Here is a 20992-nt window from a genome sequence, read left to right as displayed (position 1 = left end):
TGTTGTATTATTTTATTGTTGTTAGCCGCCCTGAGCCCGGCTTCGGCTGGGGAGGGTGGGATATAAATAAAAAAAATTATTATTATTATTTTGTATGTGTAAGATGTAATGGAGAAGCATTCTGTTGTGGGGTCCTTTCACCTGCAGTTTGAAGTGGCACAGCAGAGAAACAGTTTTGCCACCTTGTTTGCTGTTTATGAGAAGCTGGTCACTGTCCCATCTAGAGACATGATGAGCAGAGAAGATGGGGTGAACAGGGTGAATGACAAGAGAGGCAATTTGGTTGCCACTTGCTAACCTTCAACAAGGATTGTCCTGGCTTCAGCCCACTCTGTTCTTCCATCAGATGTCAGGAGACCAATTGGAGGCAGCCTCTCTTCTTCATTCTCTGACATTTTGGCTATCTTCCGCAACTGAGTAAACAGATCCCCCTCACTGAGACGGCGAAAATTAATGACAACGTCCAAAACAAAAAACTGGGGAGAGAGAGAGGGGTGGGGGAGCAGTTAAAAGAAAGGGCAAAGCAATAGCGGGAACACACAATTTTAGTAAAAATGATCCTGCATGATTCAAAATGACTTTGAGCCAAGGTACTTAGCAGGATCCACTGACAAAGCTTTATCCCTTTCCTTCTCAACCTCCCCACATCAAAAAACTACACCTTGTTCATGGGAAGATTGTATGTCAAAGCGAAGACTACTCTGTGGACTATATGGAGATGGCGGAAATGACTGGCAGAATCCGAGACCAGGGAGAAGAGTCAGTGGAAGAAGATTGGAGAAAATTTAAAATTTATTTGCAGAAACACTGTAAAATTTATGAATGTTAAACGACATTGAAATAATTTCAGGGGCTCTAGCAACAAAGTAAAATGTAAGATTGGAATAATAATAGATAAATTGTTTGGATATGAATCTGCTGAACAAATTTTTAAAAAGGGATACAAGAATGGGAGATGTGAGGAAGTCTGGAAAAGTAGTTAATTGAAGATGAGAAATTAAGAAGGAGGGAATTTTTTGTTGTTTTTTTGTTAATACATGTGTTTCTATCTCTTTTTTTCTGTTTAACTTTAGTCTTTTTGTATTGTACTGTTTTTTGTGATTTTGTATGTTTTCTGTTTTTGTATGTTTATCTTATTGTGAAAATTTAATAAAATATTTTTTAAAAAAAACAAAGCGAAGACTACTCTGCATGGGTAAATGTCCTAGAATTTATCATTCCAGAATATAATAAGTAAAGACCATCATTCTAAAAATCTATCACTTCGTTCATTGCTTGCTCTTCTGTCTTGTATCATTTTGGTCAATAGTGCCCTATCCCCAGATTTTTCTTTTCAAACAAATGGTGCTGGTGATTATTGTAGTCTTTAATAGATAAACTACAGAAGTGAAATGCGATGGAGCTTAGTGGGACTTACTCCCAAGTAGAGATGGGAAGGCCTGGGAAAAAAACCAGGTTTCCCCCCATTTTTCCCCAGGCCTTCCCATCTCTACTCCCAAGTAAGTATGCTTAGGCTTACAGCTTTATAGTGGCCAATTGTAGAAACCCACCCACAGAAAGAACTCAAGGGAGAGTTCATCTGTGGTACATTTTTGGTCCTCAGTTAGAATGCAAAGCAGCACCCCCTCCCCTTGCTTAGTCAATTTCATAGCAAAATGAAGCGGGCTCAAGTTTTGAAAAAACTGCATCCAATGAATATCCACACACCTGATTGTTACAAGCAACAATGATATGTTCCGGTTCAGGCATGATATTGCTTTTCTGGGCCACAAGGGTATCTTTGGTATGTCCTGGAAGACGATAGGAAGAAAAGAGTCCATAGTATTGCTTCATACAGAGAGGATGACCAGACAGCTGTCCACGAGCAAAATCAACAGGCACAGCATGGCTGGAGGGACAGAACGAGAGAGACAAAGCAAAAGAGACAAAAAGAGAGAGAAAGAAGTAGACAGAAAGGAAGAGAAATCTAATCTGTCCTTTGTCTGTTTACAATTAGGTTAGATACACAACACAAATAGAATCATACAACAATAAGATTACGGCAATGGGAAATAGACGGGCTCCCAGAGCAAAGCTGAAATTCATGATTCTTGACATGACTTACGATGCAACTGTATTTGCATTCAGTGGGCGAGTGTTGAAAAAGCAAACGGTAATCTATGCAAAACATAAGGACAGAAGGACACATTCCTTTTCCACCTCCTCTCTGTTAACGCACTCCACCTGAACTTCTAATCACACAGGTGAAAATATGTATGTGTTGTCATACACGAGGGTGTGGCCTCCTGCCCCCATGTATTTTGTGGGGAGAAAGGGAAGGTCTGTCTGAGTCTTTGCATGGCAAGTGTTTCATAAGAAGAACCTCTACATCTGCACCTCTACAAGTAGAGCGGCCACTGGAGCAGCCCAGCTGAAAAAAGAAATAACCAACACAGTACAACTACTTCTTAAGGATTGACATCTTAGAAAGACCAAGATGCAACGAGATCTCTCAAACAGGTGTTTTGTAAAATAGACATGGCCAGCCAGTGATCTGGACTGGTGGGGATTGATTAATTGGATGGATCTGAAGCAGCCACATCAGACACATTTATCATTGCAGAGAAGAAGCTCTCACAGTACATAAACCACAGGAATTATATGAGAAGCATGCTGCATACAACAGGGTTGAGCTGATGCACTTTTATTGAATTGGCAGCGCTGCTGAGGTAACAAGCTTTGAATTGCACAAATGGACGACCAACATTTATCAGACACATTCAGGAACCGCAATGGAATGAAAAGCCACTCAGGATGCTATGCTGGGCCCATTTATTTATTATCAAGATTTATACTCCACACACACATTATCAAGGGAGACTTATAATATTAAAGTTAGGTTGCTAACCTGACAGACATTTGGTTCAGTTCGGTAATGTCCACACCATAGCTGTCAACTTTTCCCTTTTCTTGCAAGGAATCCTATTCGGAATAAGGGAATTTCCCTTTAAAAAAGGGAAACGTTGGCAGCTATGGTCTACACTCATCAGGATGCCGTTCGGGCAGACATCTAGCGTCTTGCTCAGCAAAATGAGCAGAGGGCCCTCGCAGATGCACCAAGGTTGGCTTACCACATTTGGAAGCAATGCATATTACCATCTTAAGCAGGAGGCCACCCGTACGACCAATAAGTGCAGAATCTAAAATTACATAACGCACCATTGTCTCTGCACTAGGACTGGTTAGTTTGCATGGCATGGCTTCCTCTCCAATGAACTCTAGGATATATAGTCTTTGGAGTGCCAGGCAGAGGTTGCTCAGATGCTCAGAAATGCACTGTGCACATGCACACGGTCAATCTTGCCTTTATACTTTTCATATATTCTAGGGCTGAGACCTGTCGTCAAAAAAATATTCCAGAGGTGATGCTAGACTTCACATTCTGGGACTGAGCTGTCTAGAGCCCAGCTGTCAAATGACTCCCGAGTTAGGACTTTCAGCACACTACTGAAGTGATGACAAACTAGTTTTTAAAAACAGGTTTGCTCTGGTAGTGTACATGTAACCTTAAACTACTATCTGATGCAATCGGATCCTGCAGCTTTGTGAATGTGATTATGTTTATGCTCCCAGTGAAATCATCAATTCTATTCACAAAAGCCAAGCTGCTTACGTGTCCAGCAGTGCTTTATAATCAAGAACTCCAGAAATGAGATTGGCAGCAAACCTGTAAAAATCAAAGACAGAAGGAACAAGAATTCCCTGCGATGAAGATCGGGTGGCATTGTCCAAATAATAATACAAATATAGAACAGATACAATTGACCCTTTACCAGCTGGTAAACACCAGTTACAGGGCGTGTTTCAGATTTCCGATGTGGTGCCCTCAGACACCTATTGGCACCCAAGGCCCCCGTCCCCCTCATTTTAAAAATGAGTTATTTTGTTTTATTGTGTGTAGGGGTGTGTGTGTGTGTGTGTGTGTATTTGTATCTGTATCTGTACTTCTTGTCCATGCAGTGATGGGGTAGAGTTCCCAAGTCTGAGACTCTGTGGCTCATTCCTGCTAGTGTACAGGAATATGCCCATTGGTAAATTCACAACTCTTGGTAAAAGGTTATCTGTATTTCTGTTTATATTGAGAAACATGTCGTCATTTGAGTCTCCACTGGCAGTATGAAATGGAACAGCAGGAACACAAATTCACCATCTCCATGAGCGCCAAACCAGAAGTGATGCAGCAGCCTTGCCAATAGATTTCCTTTATTCTTAAGTATGACTCTGTTTGCTTTATATGTGAATGAGGTGATGTGAACAGAAACCCATCTGCCCTCATTGCATTTAGTTTGGTCCTCAGAAGTAGACCTCCAAAGAGCTTTGTCATTGAAATCAATACCCTGGTCAAATTTTGCCTAAGACCCAGACAACAGCCCTATCATTTCCTCCTGCTATAAGGTTCCTCCTGTTAGTTGATAGGCTTCCCATCTGCTCATGAGAGTTTACTGTTTATGGGCTCTCTCCACTGGAGAGATGCAAAACACCGTTTTCTAGAAAACAGCGGTCACAATGAAGCTGTTCAGTTTCATGAGAGGAAGTATGTGTTCATGCCAGCATTTAGAATAGGGTGTTGCTGTTGTTGTTTATCCAAGTCTGTGTCCGTTGCCATTGCAGAACAGAGTAATTCTGATTGACAGCTAGGCCAGAGGTGGACAAACTATGATCATCCAGATATGGTTTGACATTTTAAAATAGCATTTGCACACACTTCTAACAGCAAGGAGGAACCTGGCTACAGTTCAGCAGCCGTCTCATGCTCCAGCTGGCAAATTTAGCATAATGTGTAGTTAGGCCCTCAAACACCATAGACCAGGGATAGACACAATGGTGCCCTCCATATCTTGTTATATTCCAATTCCCATCTGCCCCAGTCAATATGGCCAATGACTAGTGATGATGGGTGCTGGAATCCAGTGGTATCTTGGGGGCATCACATTTGGCTATTCTGGAGTAGGCAATGCAGAGCTTGATAGACCAATGGTCTGTGCCCATACAAAGTATATTCCTGTATTATTCACCACCTTGCAGTATTAAGGCTGTAATCCTATGCATATTTACATGTACTAGTATGAACCTCTGGGACTTTCCTTTGAGTCCATTTGGCCTGTAAGTTGGTGAATTACAAAAGGGAACATTTCTACCCACAACACTTTACTTTTAGTCTTCTTTCACATGTCTCATTCCCCAATGAGATCTTTTTGATTGACCCATTTAGCGGAACACGTTTTCTCTTATCTTTTATTTCCCATCTTTTTACATATATATGGATTGCAAAGTGCTGATGTTTCCAAAACTGTGCCTAATTCAGAGATATGGACCTCTCAGGAGGCTGCATGCCATTGTGAGCACTGATGGGCCCAATAAAGAAATGATTGTAGTGTCATTCTTGCCAAGAATACTTGCCAAGAATCAGTTTGGAAGGGGACGAACTTGTGTATTCCATCCCCTTTTCAACAGAAAAAGAAGCCTAGGTCTGCATTGTGAAAGGTGACGTCACTGTTTATAGGTTCACTTAATATATTTGTGTAACGCAATATTTCATTTTTGTTCCCAGGTTGTGGGAACATATTCAAAAATATGTTGCACCAGTCTCTGAATACAAAGTAGGGTGTAGTGACAGTGGGTCACAGTGTACAATGTTACTCCAGCCTTGTGGATATTTTGAAATACTTGTGTCATTGTAGCTAAATCAGTGGCTCATCCAGTTTGTCTAGGACTGGGCTCATAAAGGGACCCCTGACCATTAGGTCCAGTAGTGACTGACTCTGGGGTTGCGGCATTCATCTCGCTTTATTGGCCGAGGGAGCTGGTGTACAGCTTCTGGGTCATGTGGCCAGCATGACTAAGCCGCTTCTGGTGAACCAGAGCAGTGCACGGAAACATCGTTTACCTTCCCGCTGGAGCAGTGCCTATTTATCTACTTACACTTTGACGTGCTTTCGAACTGCTAGGTTGGCAGGAGCTGGGACCGAGCAATGGTAGCTCACCCCATCGCAGGGATTCGAACCTCCGACCTTTTGATCGGCAAGTCCTAGGCTTTTTGGTTTAACCCACAGCGCCACCCGCATCCTAGGACTGGGCTCATAGTGCTCATAAAATGCTGCAGATCATTTGTGGAAAATGGCAGCCTTTCAAACGGATCTGACTTTTCAGCATTGGACTAGGCATCTGAAGAAGTGTGCATGCACACGAAAGCTCATACCAAGAACTAACTTAGTTGGTCTTTAAGGTGCTACTGGAAGGAATTTTTTTATTTTGACTATGGCAGACCAACACGGCTACCTATCTGTAACTGGACTAGGCATTGTTTACACAGGGCTTTAAAATCTGAATAACTTTCCTGGATATCTTTCATTTCACATTCCCGCTACATCCCCACCCTCTGTTCCACCGAGGCTTTAAACTGAACACAAGAGCCCTTCCCTTCGTGACATGGACATCTCAGATCAGGCGACATGCTTTGCTTTGCTGCAGTTCAGTGAGTTGTAACTATCGCAAAGCAGAAGCTGATCTCTCATTGGGCAGGATCTCCCTGAAGATACTTTCCCTGCAACAAACTATGCCATAAAGCAGGAACAGAAGCTTCACATACAGTCTGTTTTCTAGGAATGTTGTCATTTTGTGTTCACATACAGTAGCAAAGACACTGAATATATTTTCCTTGAAAAACGTGACCCGTGGCCTCTGGTTTCCACATGACAAGACACAGAAGCTTCGTCTTCCAACTAAGCCACAGGCTTTGATCCACATCAACCGTGTTAGGCAGAAGTACTTGCATTGGAACCCATTTTTAAATTCGTAAAAGGTTTTTTACAGCCATGTTGTAATACTAAAGAAAAGGTGTATTCATATCAATGACATCTACAACATTTTGTAAATACCTTGATATCTTACAAATCAATACCAGTAACAAATGAACACAGTCCATTTTATAAGAGAAGTATTAATGCTTCTTCCTTTGCATGCCCAGACCACAAAGGCTGGTTTAATGATGGTACTATTTGGCCACAATAGTAGATGGAGGGATGGTTCGTCCCCTCCCCCCCATGAAATCTACAGATACCTTACCTCAGTTGGTCATTCACATCTTGGAACTGTTGCCGAGCAAAGATAACTGCTGGGCTGGAATTGACTGGAAGGGCCAACCGGTTGTTAAGGTACATGTCATCCAGCCAGTAGTTTAAAACCTACAAGAAGGGGGGGAAATGGTTATAGATGACTATATATCTGAGCAATACAAGGCATATCTACTGTGCTTATTAGTGTGCTTAATTCTGAATCTAGCATCTGCTGGAATAAAATTCCTTGGAGACTTTTGTTCATTGCTGTAGGAACAGACGCTGAAAGGGGAAAAAAAAAGTCCTTCCCCCACATTCCCTGGAGTCCTAAGGAAGAAGAGCAAAAGCCAAATTCTGTATTAGAATCTCTCGGGTTTATGATCAGCCACTGGAATTTTACCCTTAACAGTTGCAGTCTTTTTAAGGTGGAGAAGAAAAACTGGCCTGCGACTATGGTAGAGATTTGATTTCTATAGTTAACCATGGTTTTGCTTTGATTTTTATAGTTAACAATGGTTTTTTTGTTTTTTACTCTTGGCTATCATGTACTATAACTGTCACAGCTGAAAAGTATCATAATATAAGCTTGGACTTCCAATCCTTCCTATATATGTTTTTTTTAATAGCACACCTTCATTGCTATTTGTGTCTTTTAGTCTTGAATAATGAAATCATTGTTTTTGCATTGCCAGCTCTTTAGGACTGTTTCAGCGAGGGGAATAGGGAGGACATGGAACAAGAATTTTAGGACAACTTTCACCTGCACTGCTCTGATTCATACTAAGATAGTGAAGTTCTTCTTCTTCTTCCATCTTTAAAAATTGTTTTTACCCAAGAGGCACATTTCTCTTTGACCTTTTCTCTCTTGAAATTCTTGGCTCCTTTGTTCTTCTTTCTCTCAGGCCTCTGCCTCCTCTAGTCACTGCTTTGTAGGCCATTGCCTGTCTTGTTCTCCTTCATTCAACCATCTGGCCTCTGTCCTGTTACCCCACTCATCTTCCGGGCTCTCACCCTCTCTGTTTTTCTTGTCACCACCAGCATCTTTGCCCTTCCTGCCAGCAATATATGACACCTTGCATTTCTTTCTCTCATACACACACACACACACACACAATTAAAGTTTATATTCAAATATGAGTTAACATCACAAAGATATAGGATTCCCCAAATCCTTGAACTTCCCTCCACCCCCTGTGGGTTCTCTTGTTGAACTCTTTCCACTGCATCTTATATTCTCCTCCATTTTTCTTTTTAAAAACTCTGTTATATCCTTAGTTCTTGTTACATTACAAGGGTTGTTACAATCCTGCTAATGTTTTTAATTGTTTACAGTGTCCTCCAAGATAAATTATAAATTCTCCCCATTCCTTGTTAAAGTTTTTATCTTCCTGGTTTCTGATTTTCCCAGTCATTTTTGCCAGTTCGGCGTAATCCATCAAGTTGGTCAACCATTCTTCTTTGGTAGGAATTTTATCTTCCTTCCATCTCTGGGCACCTTGTGGTTCTTGGCCCTGTGGGACCCCACCCATGCTAATTTCGGTCTCACTGTGTGTCAGCTTTTTTTGGTAGCTGAAATATTTCAATGCCTACCACTTGAACCAATCCCAGAGGGGAGGTGATGCAGGAGAGAGGCTGTAACACAAGCAAGCAACATGAATTTTTAGATTATTCTACATATTCTATCTGATGAAGATATCTGGAACAAAGTAGCATTGGGCTTACCCAGTTATCAACTTTTTCTCGTCTTTCTAGCAGTTTTTGTTGAAGGACCTCCCCTGGGCCTCCCGGAGCTTCAAACCTATCCACCATGGCCTTAGTCTTCTTATATTGGTCTTCTGACACCAAATGTTTCATGCAGTGAAGATACATGTGCAATGTTTGTTGCAGTGGTGGGACTGGAAGTTTGGGCAGCACCTATTTAAAAAAGATATTGATTGATCAGACACTGGATAGCTCTTTGAAATTTTGTCACAACTATCAGTTACACGTGTTTGAGATCTGTCAGATTCCATATGGAACAGGATTAATGTCTTTGTTGTCATTGCACCAAAGGAAGGATTTTGGTCAGGGCATCTTCTTCCATTATGGTGTTGCAGTGAGTGACTCAAGGAGTGAGTGAGCGAAATTCCTCCTCTTATGCAAATTTCAAAGATGCAGGAATCTGATCCCATGACAAACCTATCTGGTACGTGCATATCTTTTGCCTCTGTTGTATAACCCCTACCCTCTCAAATAGTTAAATGCAGAATTTGTAACAATTTGAATTGCAAAAAGCAATGCAACTGTTTCTGTCTCCAAAATCTGCTACAGTACTTCAAGCTGTATGCATTAATGATGTACTGAACAGGGCAGAGATTTAGTTTATTTTTTAAAAAATGGTATCTTATTAATGTTCTCTGAAAGAAATAGAACAGATCAAGAAATGGTCTAAGTGCAAATGAAATGACAAGCCTTACATCTTGCACACCTGCTACAAAGGGAGTACAGGAAGCAAAAACCAGAGTAGACTGCTACAAAATATCTGCTTGTCACAAGGTCCAGTCAGAATTTATGTCCTAGTCATGCAATTCATCATTATGTATCAGCTACTTTCATACAAAGGTGTCTTCATGAAAAGAGAATTTGGGGGTCATGTACCTTTCACTATAGCATTAACAACAACAACAACAATAATAATAACAACAAAAAATTATTTATTTATTCCCCGGCCAGAGCCAGACTCAGGGCGGCTAACAGCAATAAAATTACAATAAAACATAATAGGGGAAAAAACCAAAACAAACAAACAAACAAATACCAGTTTATGAAAATACAGGTTAAAATACAATTTAAAATGCAGCCTCATTTTAATAGTAGCCCATAAATCAAAACCATAAGGGGAGGGAAACATGAGGATCAGACTGAGTCCAAACCAAAGGCCAGGCGGAAAAGCTTTGTCTTGCAGGCCCTGCAGAAAGATGTCAAGTCCTGCAGGGCCCTAGTCTCTTGTGACAGAGCATTCCACCAAGTCGGGGCCAGTACTGAAAAGTCCCTGGCCCTAGTTGAGACCAATCTAACCACCTTGCGGCTTGGGACCTCCAAAATGTTGTTATTTGTGGACCTTAAGGTCCTCTGCGGGGCATACCAGGGGAGGCGGTCCCGTAGGTCCGAAGGTCCTAAGCCACATAGGGCTTTAAAGGTCAAAACCAGCACCTTAAACCTGACCCTGTACTCCACCGGGAGCCAGTGCAGCTGGTAAAGCACTGGATGAATGTGATCCCATGGCAAGGACCCCGTAAAGAGCCTCGCCGTGGCATTCTGCACCCGCTGGAGTTTCTGGGTCAGTTTCAAGGGCAGCCCCGCGTAGAGCGAGTTACAATAATCAAGCCTGGAGCTGACCGTTGCATGGCTCACTGTGGCCAGATCAGGTCGGAAATGAAGTGAAGCCACATTGCTCAAAAGCATCATTCTGAGTCACTCACTTTGCCAACACTGTATTAGACATCAAGTTTGTCAGTAAGGGCTATGAACCAGTTGTGAGTATACCAGCATTGCAAAGAGAGGGTGATTTCCATCCTCTAGAAATCACCATTCTGGCTACTACCAGGAGAAAGATTTTTGGATCTTTATGAAACACCCTGGGGCCTTCAAGATTGACAACAGAACCCAAAAGGAGATTTTGAAACCAATTGGTCTGTTCTTCCCAAGATGTGATCAAACACCAGGTCTCAAAAGACTTCCCTATAAGGGCAGTGTCACTGTATGTGAATTAGTGAGCTCCAACCTAATATTTATTTAAAATGAAATAGGTGAATTGATTTATTAAACCTTCTTAATTGACACTCATTTTTCTGATACATTCCACCCTGGCATCCCCCACTGCAACTTGGCATGTTATATCTTTCATTGCCACCTTTTGTGTATTTTCCGAGTGTTCAATTGTCACGAAAAATGACAAGGTCACATCGACCACTTTCACACACACCCAGCCCCTTGTTCAACATCCCATTATTTTCTAGAGACAGTTGCTCACCATCTCATCTTGGCTGCAAGCTTCTTTCTCTTTCTTCTTCGCAGCTTTCTCTAGGATTGGCATCTTTGCGTTGCGTTTGGTCCTTTTGATGGAGAGCTAAAATCGAAAACACTTGCAGGTGATTGCAGAGTCGTATGCCTTAGGTCTAGAAATAAAATAATTGGGAGTGTGTGGGGAGGGAGACAGAAACAAATCATCGATTGGAACAGGGATTCAGGAAAGTCTGCTGTATTATGTTCATGTGTAAACTCGCAACTATTACAGGAATGCACATGGGGGAAGAAAATGGGATTTGTAGTTTTTGGAAATAAAAACATTTTTGTAGATGCGATGCACACTGAAATCTCAGAGAATATTGCATATGGCTTTTCTTGTTTCTTTTCATCCATTTCAGTCACCACCATTCTTATTACTGCTAATACAGGTACCCCATCTTCTAAGTAGTGAGCTCCTCCGGGGTACATTGTTCCTCAAGTTCTGTTTCTTTTCAGTGTCATCATTAGAGGGTTGTGGTGTGGTATGATTTTATTTACACGCATATATATAGTTAGATAAATAGGTACCACTCCAGCGGGAAGGTAAACAGCGTTTTTGTGCGCTGCTCTGGTTCGCCAGAAATGGCTTAGTCATGCTGGCCACATGACCTGGAAGCTGTACGCCGGATCCGTTGGCCAATAAAGCGAGATGAGCGCCGCAACCCCAGAGTCGGTTACGACTGGACCTAATGGTCAGGGGTCTCTTTATCTTTTTATATAGTCTGAGAGGCGGATGGCGCTGTGGGTTAAACCACAGAGCCTAGGACTTGCCGATCAGAAGGTCGGCGGTTCAAATCCCCATGACGGGGTGAGCTCCCGTTGCTTGGTCCCTGCTCCTGCCAACCTAGCAGTTCGAAAGTACGTCAAAGTGCAAGTAGATAAATAGGTACCGCTCCGGCGGGAAGGTAAACGGCGTTTCCGTGCACTGCTCTGGTTTGCCAGAAGTGGCTTAGTCATGCTGGTCACATGACCCCGAAGCTGTATGCTGGCTCCCTCTGCCAATAAAGTGAGATGAGCACCGCAACCCCAGAGTCGGCCACAACTGGACCTAATGGTCAGGGGTCCCTTTACCTTTATACAGTCTGAGCAAACAGTGAAGCAACAGGTGAACTCCAGCAAATGTCCCAAATTCAAACCATTCTGTCCTATCTTGTTTACATATCACAGGAATTGCGGGAGTCTTACTACTGCATAGTTATGAATGGGCTGCAAAAGGGCACCCTATCTCTCGCTTAATGCATCATGGGAGATGTGCACTCTTTGGAAAGAGGGGAGCACAGAAGAAGTCATTAGAGGAAGAGGGAGAAGAAACAGAAAACAGGTCCACAAAATGACAGCAAGACATTGGAGAAGGCACTTCACTGTCATTCACTCAATTGTTGGTTCGAGGGCTACCATGTTTGTTACTATAGCAAGGGAGTGAACAAAATTAATGTCAGGATGCTGTCAGCGGCTCCCGACTTGTTGCCCAGGAATTATAAAGACAAGGAAAAGTTTTTATAGTCCTTTTTTATTTCAGTCTTTATAGAACCCATCCTCTTGGATAATGGCATTGTCCCAAGTGAATCTCCACCTCCGTCTCTCCCACTTCCTCATTCGTCATTCTCATCACCTCCTCTATGGGTGCTGCTAGGTGCCCTCTGTCTTTGAGCTCTTTGCTCTCCTACTTTTACGACTCGCTGGGTTCTGGGAGATGGAGGGTCTGGAATGCTTTCTAATGACAACGTGTCAGTCAGGTGTTGTTCTGGCTTTCCCATGATTTCCCAACTTTCCCCCTCATCTGCCTCTGAGCTGTGACCTCCCTAAAACTCCTGCTGTAAATCTATGCTGTCTTCCTTTTCCTCCTCCCTGGAAGGGTCAGGATGGGGAGGTGGTCTCCATTATTCCTCCTCTGCCCAGTCCCTGACAATTAAGCAAATACGACGTAAAATGAGAGGAATAGGCATTGCTCATGAGCAGTGATGTCACAGGCACTGTCCAATAGGTGCCCGTTATTCCTCACCACCATTTTGCCTCCAGGTGCCTCCAGGAGGAAAAGCATTCTACAGAATGCTCACTGGTGTAATGGGAATGCAAGTGAAACATGTGTGTTTGTGCTGGCCTCAGACTTCCTGATTCCTAGTGATGGAATAATGTGTGATCGGCTTTGTGACAACTGCTAGTTACTCATAGGCAGAGAAATGAAACCCTGCCAAGCTCACTTTGATCAACAATCTGCTCAAGATGTGGAAATGGATATTCCAAGGTGAAAGGTTAATGCATTGACTAACAGCTCCCCTCCACTCTTGGTCTTTGCCAAATATCCATTATCCTTTATGCCAACATAAATTCTCAAAAGGCTCCAAGTGAGCTTGGGTCTTATATTCCACGCCCGGGAAGTAATGAAATAACATAGTACAATTCCTTTTAACTAATTTTTTTCCTGACTCAACTGCATACTGATGCCTTTATTTGCCACCTGACTCAAAATACCATTTTCTTTAAATCCCTGGTTTTCATATCTTCTTGCACCAACTGAAGGAACCCTGGGCAAGAACTGGATCATTTCTAAGTTCTGCATAGCACCTGGCATATGGCGACAACTGCATAGAACTCTGAAATAATGTTCCAGGTATCCACATGTCTGCCCACTCCCTCCTTCCGAGATATTTCTCAGGGGTGGGAAGTTGAAAACTACGCCAGAAGAGTGCATACCAGACTCCCTTGTGATACCTCAGTGCTCAAAAAGGAGATTGCGCAGCAATATGCTTCACATTTTCTTTGCCCCTCTCTGAAAAGACCACATGGGGAGCATCACAGAGGTCTGAGCTTTAGAAACAGAACAGTTCCCAATACTGAAGACAGATTGTCCTGTACAAAATATGTTGCTTCCTGCCCTCCCCAAGTTTGAAAAGTGTGCAAGACTAAAGAACCCCTCACGTGTGCACTTAGAATATTGGAAGCATAAAACCGACATGCCAAATTTCTTTCTTATTACTCAAGGCTCAAGGGAGGTATTGTGCTCCAAACCACAAACCTATAGTCCTCAGATGTTGATGAACTACAACTCCCATCATGCCTTACCACTGGCCATGCTGGCTGGGCTAGTGTCCAGTAACATCCACAGGTTGCCTAGCCTTGCCGTAAACAAGGGATGGATACAGCCAGCATCAGAGGCCTACATCACTGGGGATCTGTCGAGGCCATGTCCAGGAGTGAGTTAGAAAGCTCACTGGACCTACTCTGATAATAGGCAATAGAACAGAAGAACAATATCCCCATCTCTCTACCCCACCTTCTCCTTTCCCCTAACTTCAAGATGTCTATGACAAAAGTATCTCTCACCAGACGTAAATGAACTGTGAACAAGACTATGAATTGAAAGTGGAGACAATGACTGCTCCCCACATTAAATGGGGGGGCGCCCTTTGCGTGGTTGCACGCAGCCCCCTGGACCCTATGCGGCACCATTAACATAGGCTTGGCTTTGCCTTCCCCAGGTGGGATACCTGGAGGTCTCCGCCTACCTCAGCCAGTTGCTCAATCCCACCTGGGGAGGCGTTGTCAAGGTGATGTACCTTTCCCTGTTTATCTGTTTGCTTTGTAACACAAACTTAATACGAACTCATTGGACCAGACCTTGTCCCTTTAGCCTAACCTGCCTCACGAGGTTTATTTGAGGATAACATGGAGAAGGGGAGAACCAGGTAACACCACCTTGAGCTCCTTGGAAGAAGGCTAAGCAAAAGCAAAACAGGAAGTCTTGGTTTTGATACATTTCCTGTGTCTCGCATTTTCAATGTCAAGCAGCAGCTTCTTTCACAAGTGGTTTGTGTTTCAAAAGGAAGACTGGATTATGCCAATGGAAACAATGCCCTGGATGACTTTACAGCCAGTTGTCCAAATGACTGAAAAGAGCAGAGGACTTCGGAGACAAATGAATGCCAGCTACTTTGATTAGGCCCGGCTCCATATGCGCCTCTCTTCCAGTTAGCCCTGTGATGGGGAAAGTGACATTTAAAGGATCCTGTGGTTTTCACTGTTCTTCAAAGCGACAGCAGTAACTTGTGGTGGAGGAGGCAGACAGAGGAACCCTCTCCAGTATAGACGAGAGAGGTCATTCTGAACTTTAAATCATCCTTTGATTGACATTTACTGCGCTTGTCAGTGAAAAAACAAGACAAAACCCTCCTTAATTTTTCTACCCTTGTAGAATCATAGAATAGTAGAGTTGGAAGGGACCCAAAAGCTCATCTCGTTTAACCTCTTGCAGTGCAGGAATACACAGTTGTCCCATATGGGGAATGAACAATCTATTTGGTTCCAATACTATGGGTACCTACTCAGAGGTAAATTCCACTGTGTTTAATTAGGCTTACTCCAAGGAAGTGTACATAAGATTGCAGGCTCTGGAAACAATCTGATTTGGTCATAGTTGGTTTTTTTTAAAAAAACAACAACAACCAACAACTATGGTCATAGTTTTAAAAAGCAATCAAAAGAGATGTGCTTGTCAATGACAATTACACAAATGTAAGGAAAGAAATCACAACTACACAAAGGAGGTATCTGGTCTTAAGAGGTCTTAATTAACATCTCTGCTCCTGACAATATTGCTGGATTTCTTTTAGTTTGGCATCTCTATTTGGTCTTGATGTACTTGCCCAAAAGGGAGGTGTGTGTGTGTGTGTGTGTGTGTGTGTGTGTGTGTGTGTAAATAGCATGGCAGAATTATTCCCTTGATATCACAGTTGCTTGCACTTCAGTTCATTTTCTTTTGGCAATATTTACCCTGGTGTAGTTGCCATCTGTCCCTGTATTATGCTAAAGGTAGACTCAAGGTATGCACACATTACGGATCTGCAGCATCATTTGAAGTATGGGGCAGGGCAGTGATGCCAAGAAAAAAGGAGGAAGAAACAGAATTGAGCTGCGGTAAATAATAGGCCAGTTAGTTAATGGAAATAAGGTTCGTTTGTGGGAGCGGGGCGGGGGTATTTTGAAAGTCACCTTAAAAATAAAACACAAGTTTGAAACTTACTAACTGGCATTTTGTTGTTGTTGTTTTTAATACGAGATGCACATTTGCATAATAGGAACTGGATATTCATACAAAATATAGCGTAGATTAGATGCCTGAAAACAAATACGTACGAAAATGCAAAGACAGGAAAAAAATTTCAATAAGGAGTTTCTACAGATAACCATTTAAAAGGATGGTGCAAAGTGTGTGGGGTGTATATTTTATCTTGTTTTGTGCTTCTATTTTTTATACCTATGTGTAAGCTGCTTTGTGAAGCGTATTCTTGGAAAGCAGGTTAAAGGTAAAGGGACCCCTGACCATTAGGTCCAGTCGTGGCCGACTCTGGGGTTGCGGCGCTCATCTCGCTTTATTGGCCGAGGGAGCCGGCGTACAGCTTCCGGGTCATGTGGCCAGCATGACTAAGCCGCTTCTGGCAAACCAGAGCAGCGCACAGAAAGGCCGTTTACCTCCCTGCTGGAGTGGTACCTATTTATCTACTTGCACTTTGACGTGCTTTCAAACTGCTAGGTTGGCAGGAGCAGGGACCGAGCAACGAGAGCTCAGTTGGTTAAATAATGTACATTTCTGTTGCCCAGTTAGAGAAACTGCAGTATTGTAATTAACGTTGGTCAGCAGCCCCATTCACAGCAAGCTGTCTCTGTGGTGTGGGGGCCACAGGGAATGGGCTTTCTTCACATGTCACATTGGTGGAACTTTCCATTTCTAATGATGACCACATAGCATTCCCAGGTCACATGGCTGCATCCAGACCAGTATCACATCTCCAGCTGATGTGGGAAGTAACCACGTGACCTGGGTGATCCATGTAAACTATCAATGCAATCTTGGAGCCCCACCATGGAAAAAGTGTTTTCTCCCTCTCCCGCCACAATTTGGGCACCTCCTATGCTTCAGGCAATATGTCAGGCTAGAGAATGTTCACAGTTGAGCAACAATAGGCCAATTTGCATGAAAACATGTTTCTTAACTGAGAGCTGCGGCCATCATCGCTTGACAGCTTGGCAGGGTATGCAAAACGGTTCTCCGCAACTGCCTTTCATAAACAGAGCTTATATCAGAGAAGGCGAGCTTGCCAAGTGATGAGATGTGGTCGTGCAATTATCAACACCTCTGCTGAATGTGTGGGTTGATCCTGCACTCTCTCAGAGTTAGGATCCCTACTCTGAAGGGTGATTAGGAGGCACTGCTTGCAAAGGGCTCAATGTTGAGACTTGGCTCAGACAGGGCTGGGGTGTGAAATATTGGTTTTGCTTCTCAATGTTCCTTTGTGCTGGAACAAGGCCTGCTCCCAACCTTGTGGGCCAACTTTGACATAATAATATAATATCATATATTAGCTCATGGTTGACAGGTGGGCTTCCCTGCCCATCGGCCAAAACCCAGCACTGGTTCTATCAACTTCAAAACTGTAGATTGAGAGCATCAGTGCAGAGTGGGGTTCTGTCCCTCTTGCACCTCTCCTTTCAAGCTCTGTAGTCAAACCTCTTCCACCTCCTTGAGTGACACAGGCTCCTACCACCCACCAGCTGATGCACCAGGAGCAATTGGAAGCCCACTTTAAGCTCCTGGTGGCTCCTCTGAGGGCCACCCTTTTCTGTCCCATACCTGACATTATGTATGAGCATGGTTTCCCCATGGACAAGTGTAGCTTCTTCTAAACAGCCTCATGGGCCAAATGGGGAGGCCTAGTGGGCCATGTTTGGTCTGTGGGTTGCCAGGTTCCCCCCCCCCTCTAGACGGTGTCTGACTCCAACTCCCATCAGCCCCAGCTGGCATGGCCAATGGTCCAGAAGGACCAACAACATGGAGGAGCACCAGCTCTCCATCACTGTTCCACAACTTTGGTGAGGGATGGAGCCCTCTGCTGGGGATCAGGTGGCCATGAAATTAAAGATGCTGTGTTGGTACAGCTGCACAATTTACAAACTACTGAATAGTCAAATGTCATTCCATTTAGGAGGAGAGAGGTAGATTCTGCAGACAGGCAGTCATTGTTTTTCAGAGTGTTGATGGTACAATATTGGCATCGTCACCACATTGTCATGTCTGATAAATAGCTCGGTTTATGCATTTTCACGTTTATCATAGTCCATAACAGAAATGCAAAAATGCAGTGTCTAAAACAAATGACAGAACTCACACCTTGCTCCAATGGGAAAGGGTAGACCAAAACCGGTTGTCATCTTGGAAAATGCGCTTTATTTTTACTGATTGCTTTAGTACATTTATATGCTGCCTGTATTCCAAGAAGCTCATTTAAAAAGATGATGATGAAGAGGAAGCTCAAGTTTAGGCACATAGTTCTTCATGCCTCCCTTCACAACAGCTCTGACAGGTAGGTTAGGCTGAGAGAGTGACTGGCTCAAGGTCAGCCAGTGAGCTCTGTGGCTGAGAGGGGATCTGTGTCCAACTCTTCCCACTGCTAAACCAATAGTCTGACCCAGCCTTTGCCAACCTGGTGCCCTCCAGATGGTTCAGACTATGATTCCCATCAGCCCCAGCCAGACTGGAAGTTGTAGTCCAAAGAGTCTGGAGAACCCTGGGTTGGAGAAGGCCACTCTAACTAGCACACCACACGGACTGCAACTCGGTGCATGGAATTCAATGAAAACAGCATGATTTATATTTTATTAAGATAATACTAAGGCATAAGCAGCTTTAATACTTCCTGACATCTATTTTGCTACCAAAACCACAAACCTTTGAAGGTCAGACTAATTCTTCTTAGCTGACAGCGGCTGGGGTAGACATTTATTTTATAATTTATTTGTGAATGGGGCCTTGGATGTATATAGGGTTTGCGAGCTTTTTGTAGAGCTTTATAACCTTGTTTGTCCAGTGGAACAAAAGAATTTTCATGGAGACACAAAAGGCAATGATAATACCTCTTCCACGATAGTTGCAAGTATCGTCTGCCTCCAGCCAAAGACAGAATATAATGGTCTTATTAAGTATTTTGTATCTGTATTTGGTCTGCCTATATGCATAAGCCAACTCACTTTGTTTCTCAAGTGCCCTTTGTCCTAAAAAGAAAAAAGAAAAAAAGTGCCCTTTGTCCTTTAAATAAAGCAAAACAGGTAGGAAAATCCAGGTGTGTTCCAAAAGTAGATTTCAGTACTCGCACATGTGATACGATGGACATTCTCAGAAGCTGCATCAAGAGGTAACATGAAGAATCGTGGAACTGCAGAGTTGGAAGGGACCCTGAGAAACATCTAGTAAAACGCCCTGCAATGCAGGAATATGCAGTTGTTCCATACAGGGATTGAACCTGCAACCTTGGCATTATCAGCAGCATTTTCTAACCAACTGAGCCATCCATGCAGGCCCATAGCTCAGTGGCAAGGCATCATTTTGCATGTAGAAGGTTCTAGGTACAATCTCTGGCATTTTCAGGTTGGGCTGGCAGAGAATCCTGCTGGAAATAGTGGATAGCCACTGCCGGTCAGTTTGGGGCATCACTTAGCCAGGCGGTTGAACAATCTGACTCACTGTAAGGCAGCTCCCTTACGTTCTTCGCCTCTAAAAAGCCCCTCATTTGAGCTCTAGCGCTCCAAGGCAAGCTCAGTTCTGGTTCAAGTTCAGGAAAACTAAAGAGGATGGTAGCTGCTTTTGGCATGTGCAGAGGGCATGAACACCCCTCCCCCAAAACAAAACTTGGGACTAGAGAGAGGCTTCCAGTTACATTTAGATGCAGCATGGCCTGTAGATAGCTTAAAGCCTATCTTTGTAGAGTATGACATAGAATCAGAGGGCCTTCTCAGTAGCGGCGCCCACCCTCTGGAACGCCCTCCCATCAGATGTCAAGGAAATAAACAACTACCTGACTTTTAGAAGACATCTGAAGGCAACCCTTTTTAGGGAAGTTTTTAATGTTTGATATTTTATCGTGTTTTTAATATTCTGTTGGGAGCCGCCCAGAGTGGCTGGGGAAACCCAGCCAGATGGGTGGGGTATAAATAATAAATTATTGTTATTGTTATTATTATTATCATAAATTTGTAGAGTTGGAAGGGACCCTGAGGATCATCTAGTCCAACCCCCTACAATGAGGGAATTTGCCGTTGTCCCATATAGGGATCAAACTTGCAACCTTGGTGTTATCAGCACCATGCTGCAGCCAACTGAGCTAAGCATGGTGATTTGCAAGCGGTGCATCAGAATTGACAAGAGGAGCCTACATGTGGTATATGGTAGTTAGAAAGCAGCAACCAATACATCCTAGACAATATGTGGGGACACCAGTATGCGTAGTGCTATTTATTTATTTTTTAAAAAACAACATGCCATCATTTCCTGACACCTTATCCATTTCTCTTGACTACCGAGCCTTGCAACAGTCCTTATCAGAGCTTAACTGTAAGCTTCTGTTGAAAAGGAAGGAATCTGTCTCTCTTCCTTTCATGCTGTAAACTTTACAAAATAAAAGACAAGGAAAAGCCTGGATCGATTGCACTGCAATGATAAACAGACCCTAGAAAACATTTTTCCTGCATTTTACACTGTACACAGTTTTCATACCTAGTTGCCCAGCGAGAAAACTTGCTGTGAAGGCGCCAATATTTCCCTCATCGCTGTGGATGTTTGCTCATGGCAAGGGAGGATCTAGATCAATGTGCTCTGAAGGCAATCCTATGCGACTTTTAACTGGGAGTAAGTTCCATTGAATTCAATGGGGGCTTACTTCAGAGCAAACATGGTCAGGATGGTTATACTCAAGGAAACATATATAGCAGAGGGATGCGAGAGGAGTTGCGAGCATCCATTGATTTACAGCTGCTGCCTATCCATTTTTCACCAGGAAGGAAACATATAGGAGAGGAACAGA

At 43.2% G+C, this 20992-nt stretch overlaps 1 protein-coding gene across 1 annotated transcript in view; it reads right to left on the bottom strand.

Annotated features, from left to right (window-relative positions):
• CHAT (choline O-acetyltransferase) overlaps positions 1-20992 on the bottom strand; it is a 49670-nt gene that overhangs the window by 27282 nt on the left and 1396 nt on the right. The window contains exons 2-7 of the mRNA XM_083502608.1: positions 11107-11251; positions 8817-9008; positions 7105-7223; positions 3653-3706; positions 1708-1888; positions 299-476 (exon numbers count right to left, since the gene is read on the bottom strand). Coding sequence (XP_083358734.1) covers positions 299-476; positions 1708-1888; positions 3653-3706; positions 7105-7223; positions 8817-9008; positions 11107-11169 — 787 coding nt within the window. The 5' untranslated portion in view covers positions 11170-11251. The remainder of the gene's footprint in view (positions 1-298; positions 477-1707; positions 1889-3652; positions 3707-7104; positions 7224-8816; positions 9009-11106; positions 11252-20992) is intronic.

The sequence above is a fragment of the Podarcis liolepis genome, assembly GCF_965112155.1.
Source record: "Podarcis liolepis genome assembly, chromosome: 5".
Taxonomy (NCBI): domain Eukaryota; kingdom Metazoa; phylum Chordata; class Lepidosauria; order Squamata; family Lacertidae; genus Podarcis; species Podarcis liolepis.
The sequence above is the reverse complement of the archived record's forward strand: the minus strand, read 5'-3'. Positions and strand labels throughout refer to the sequence as shown.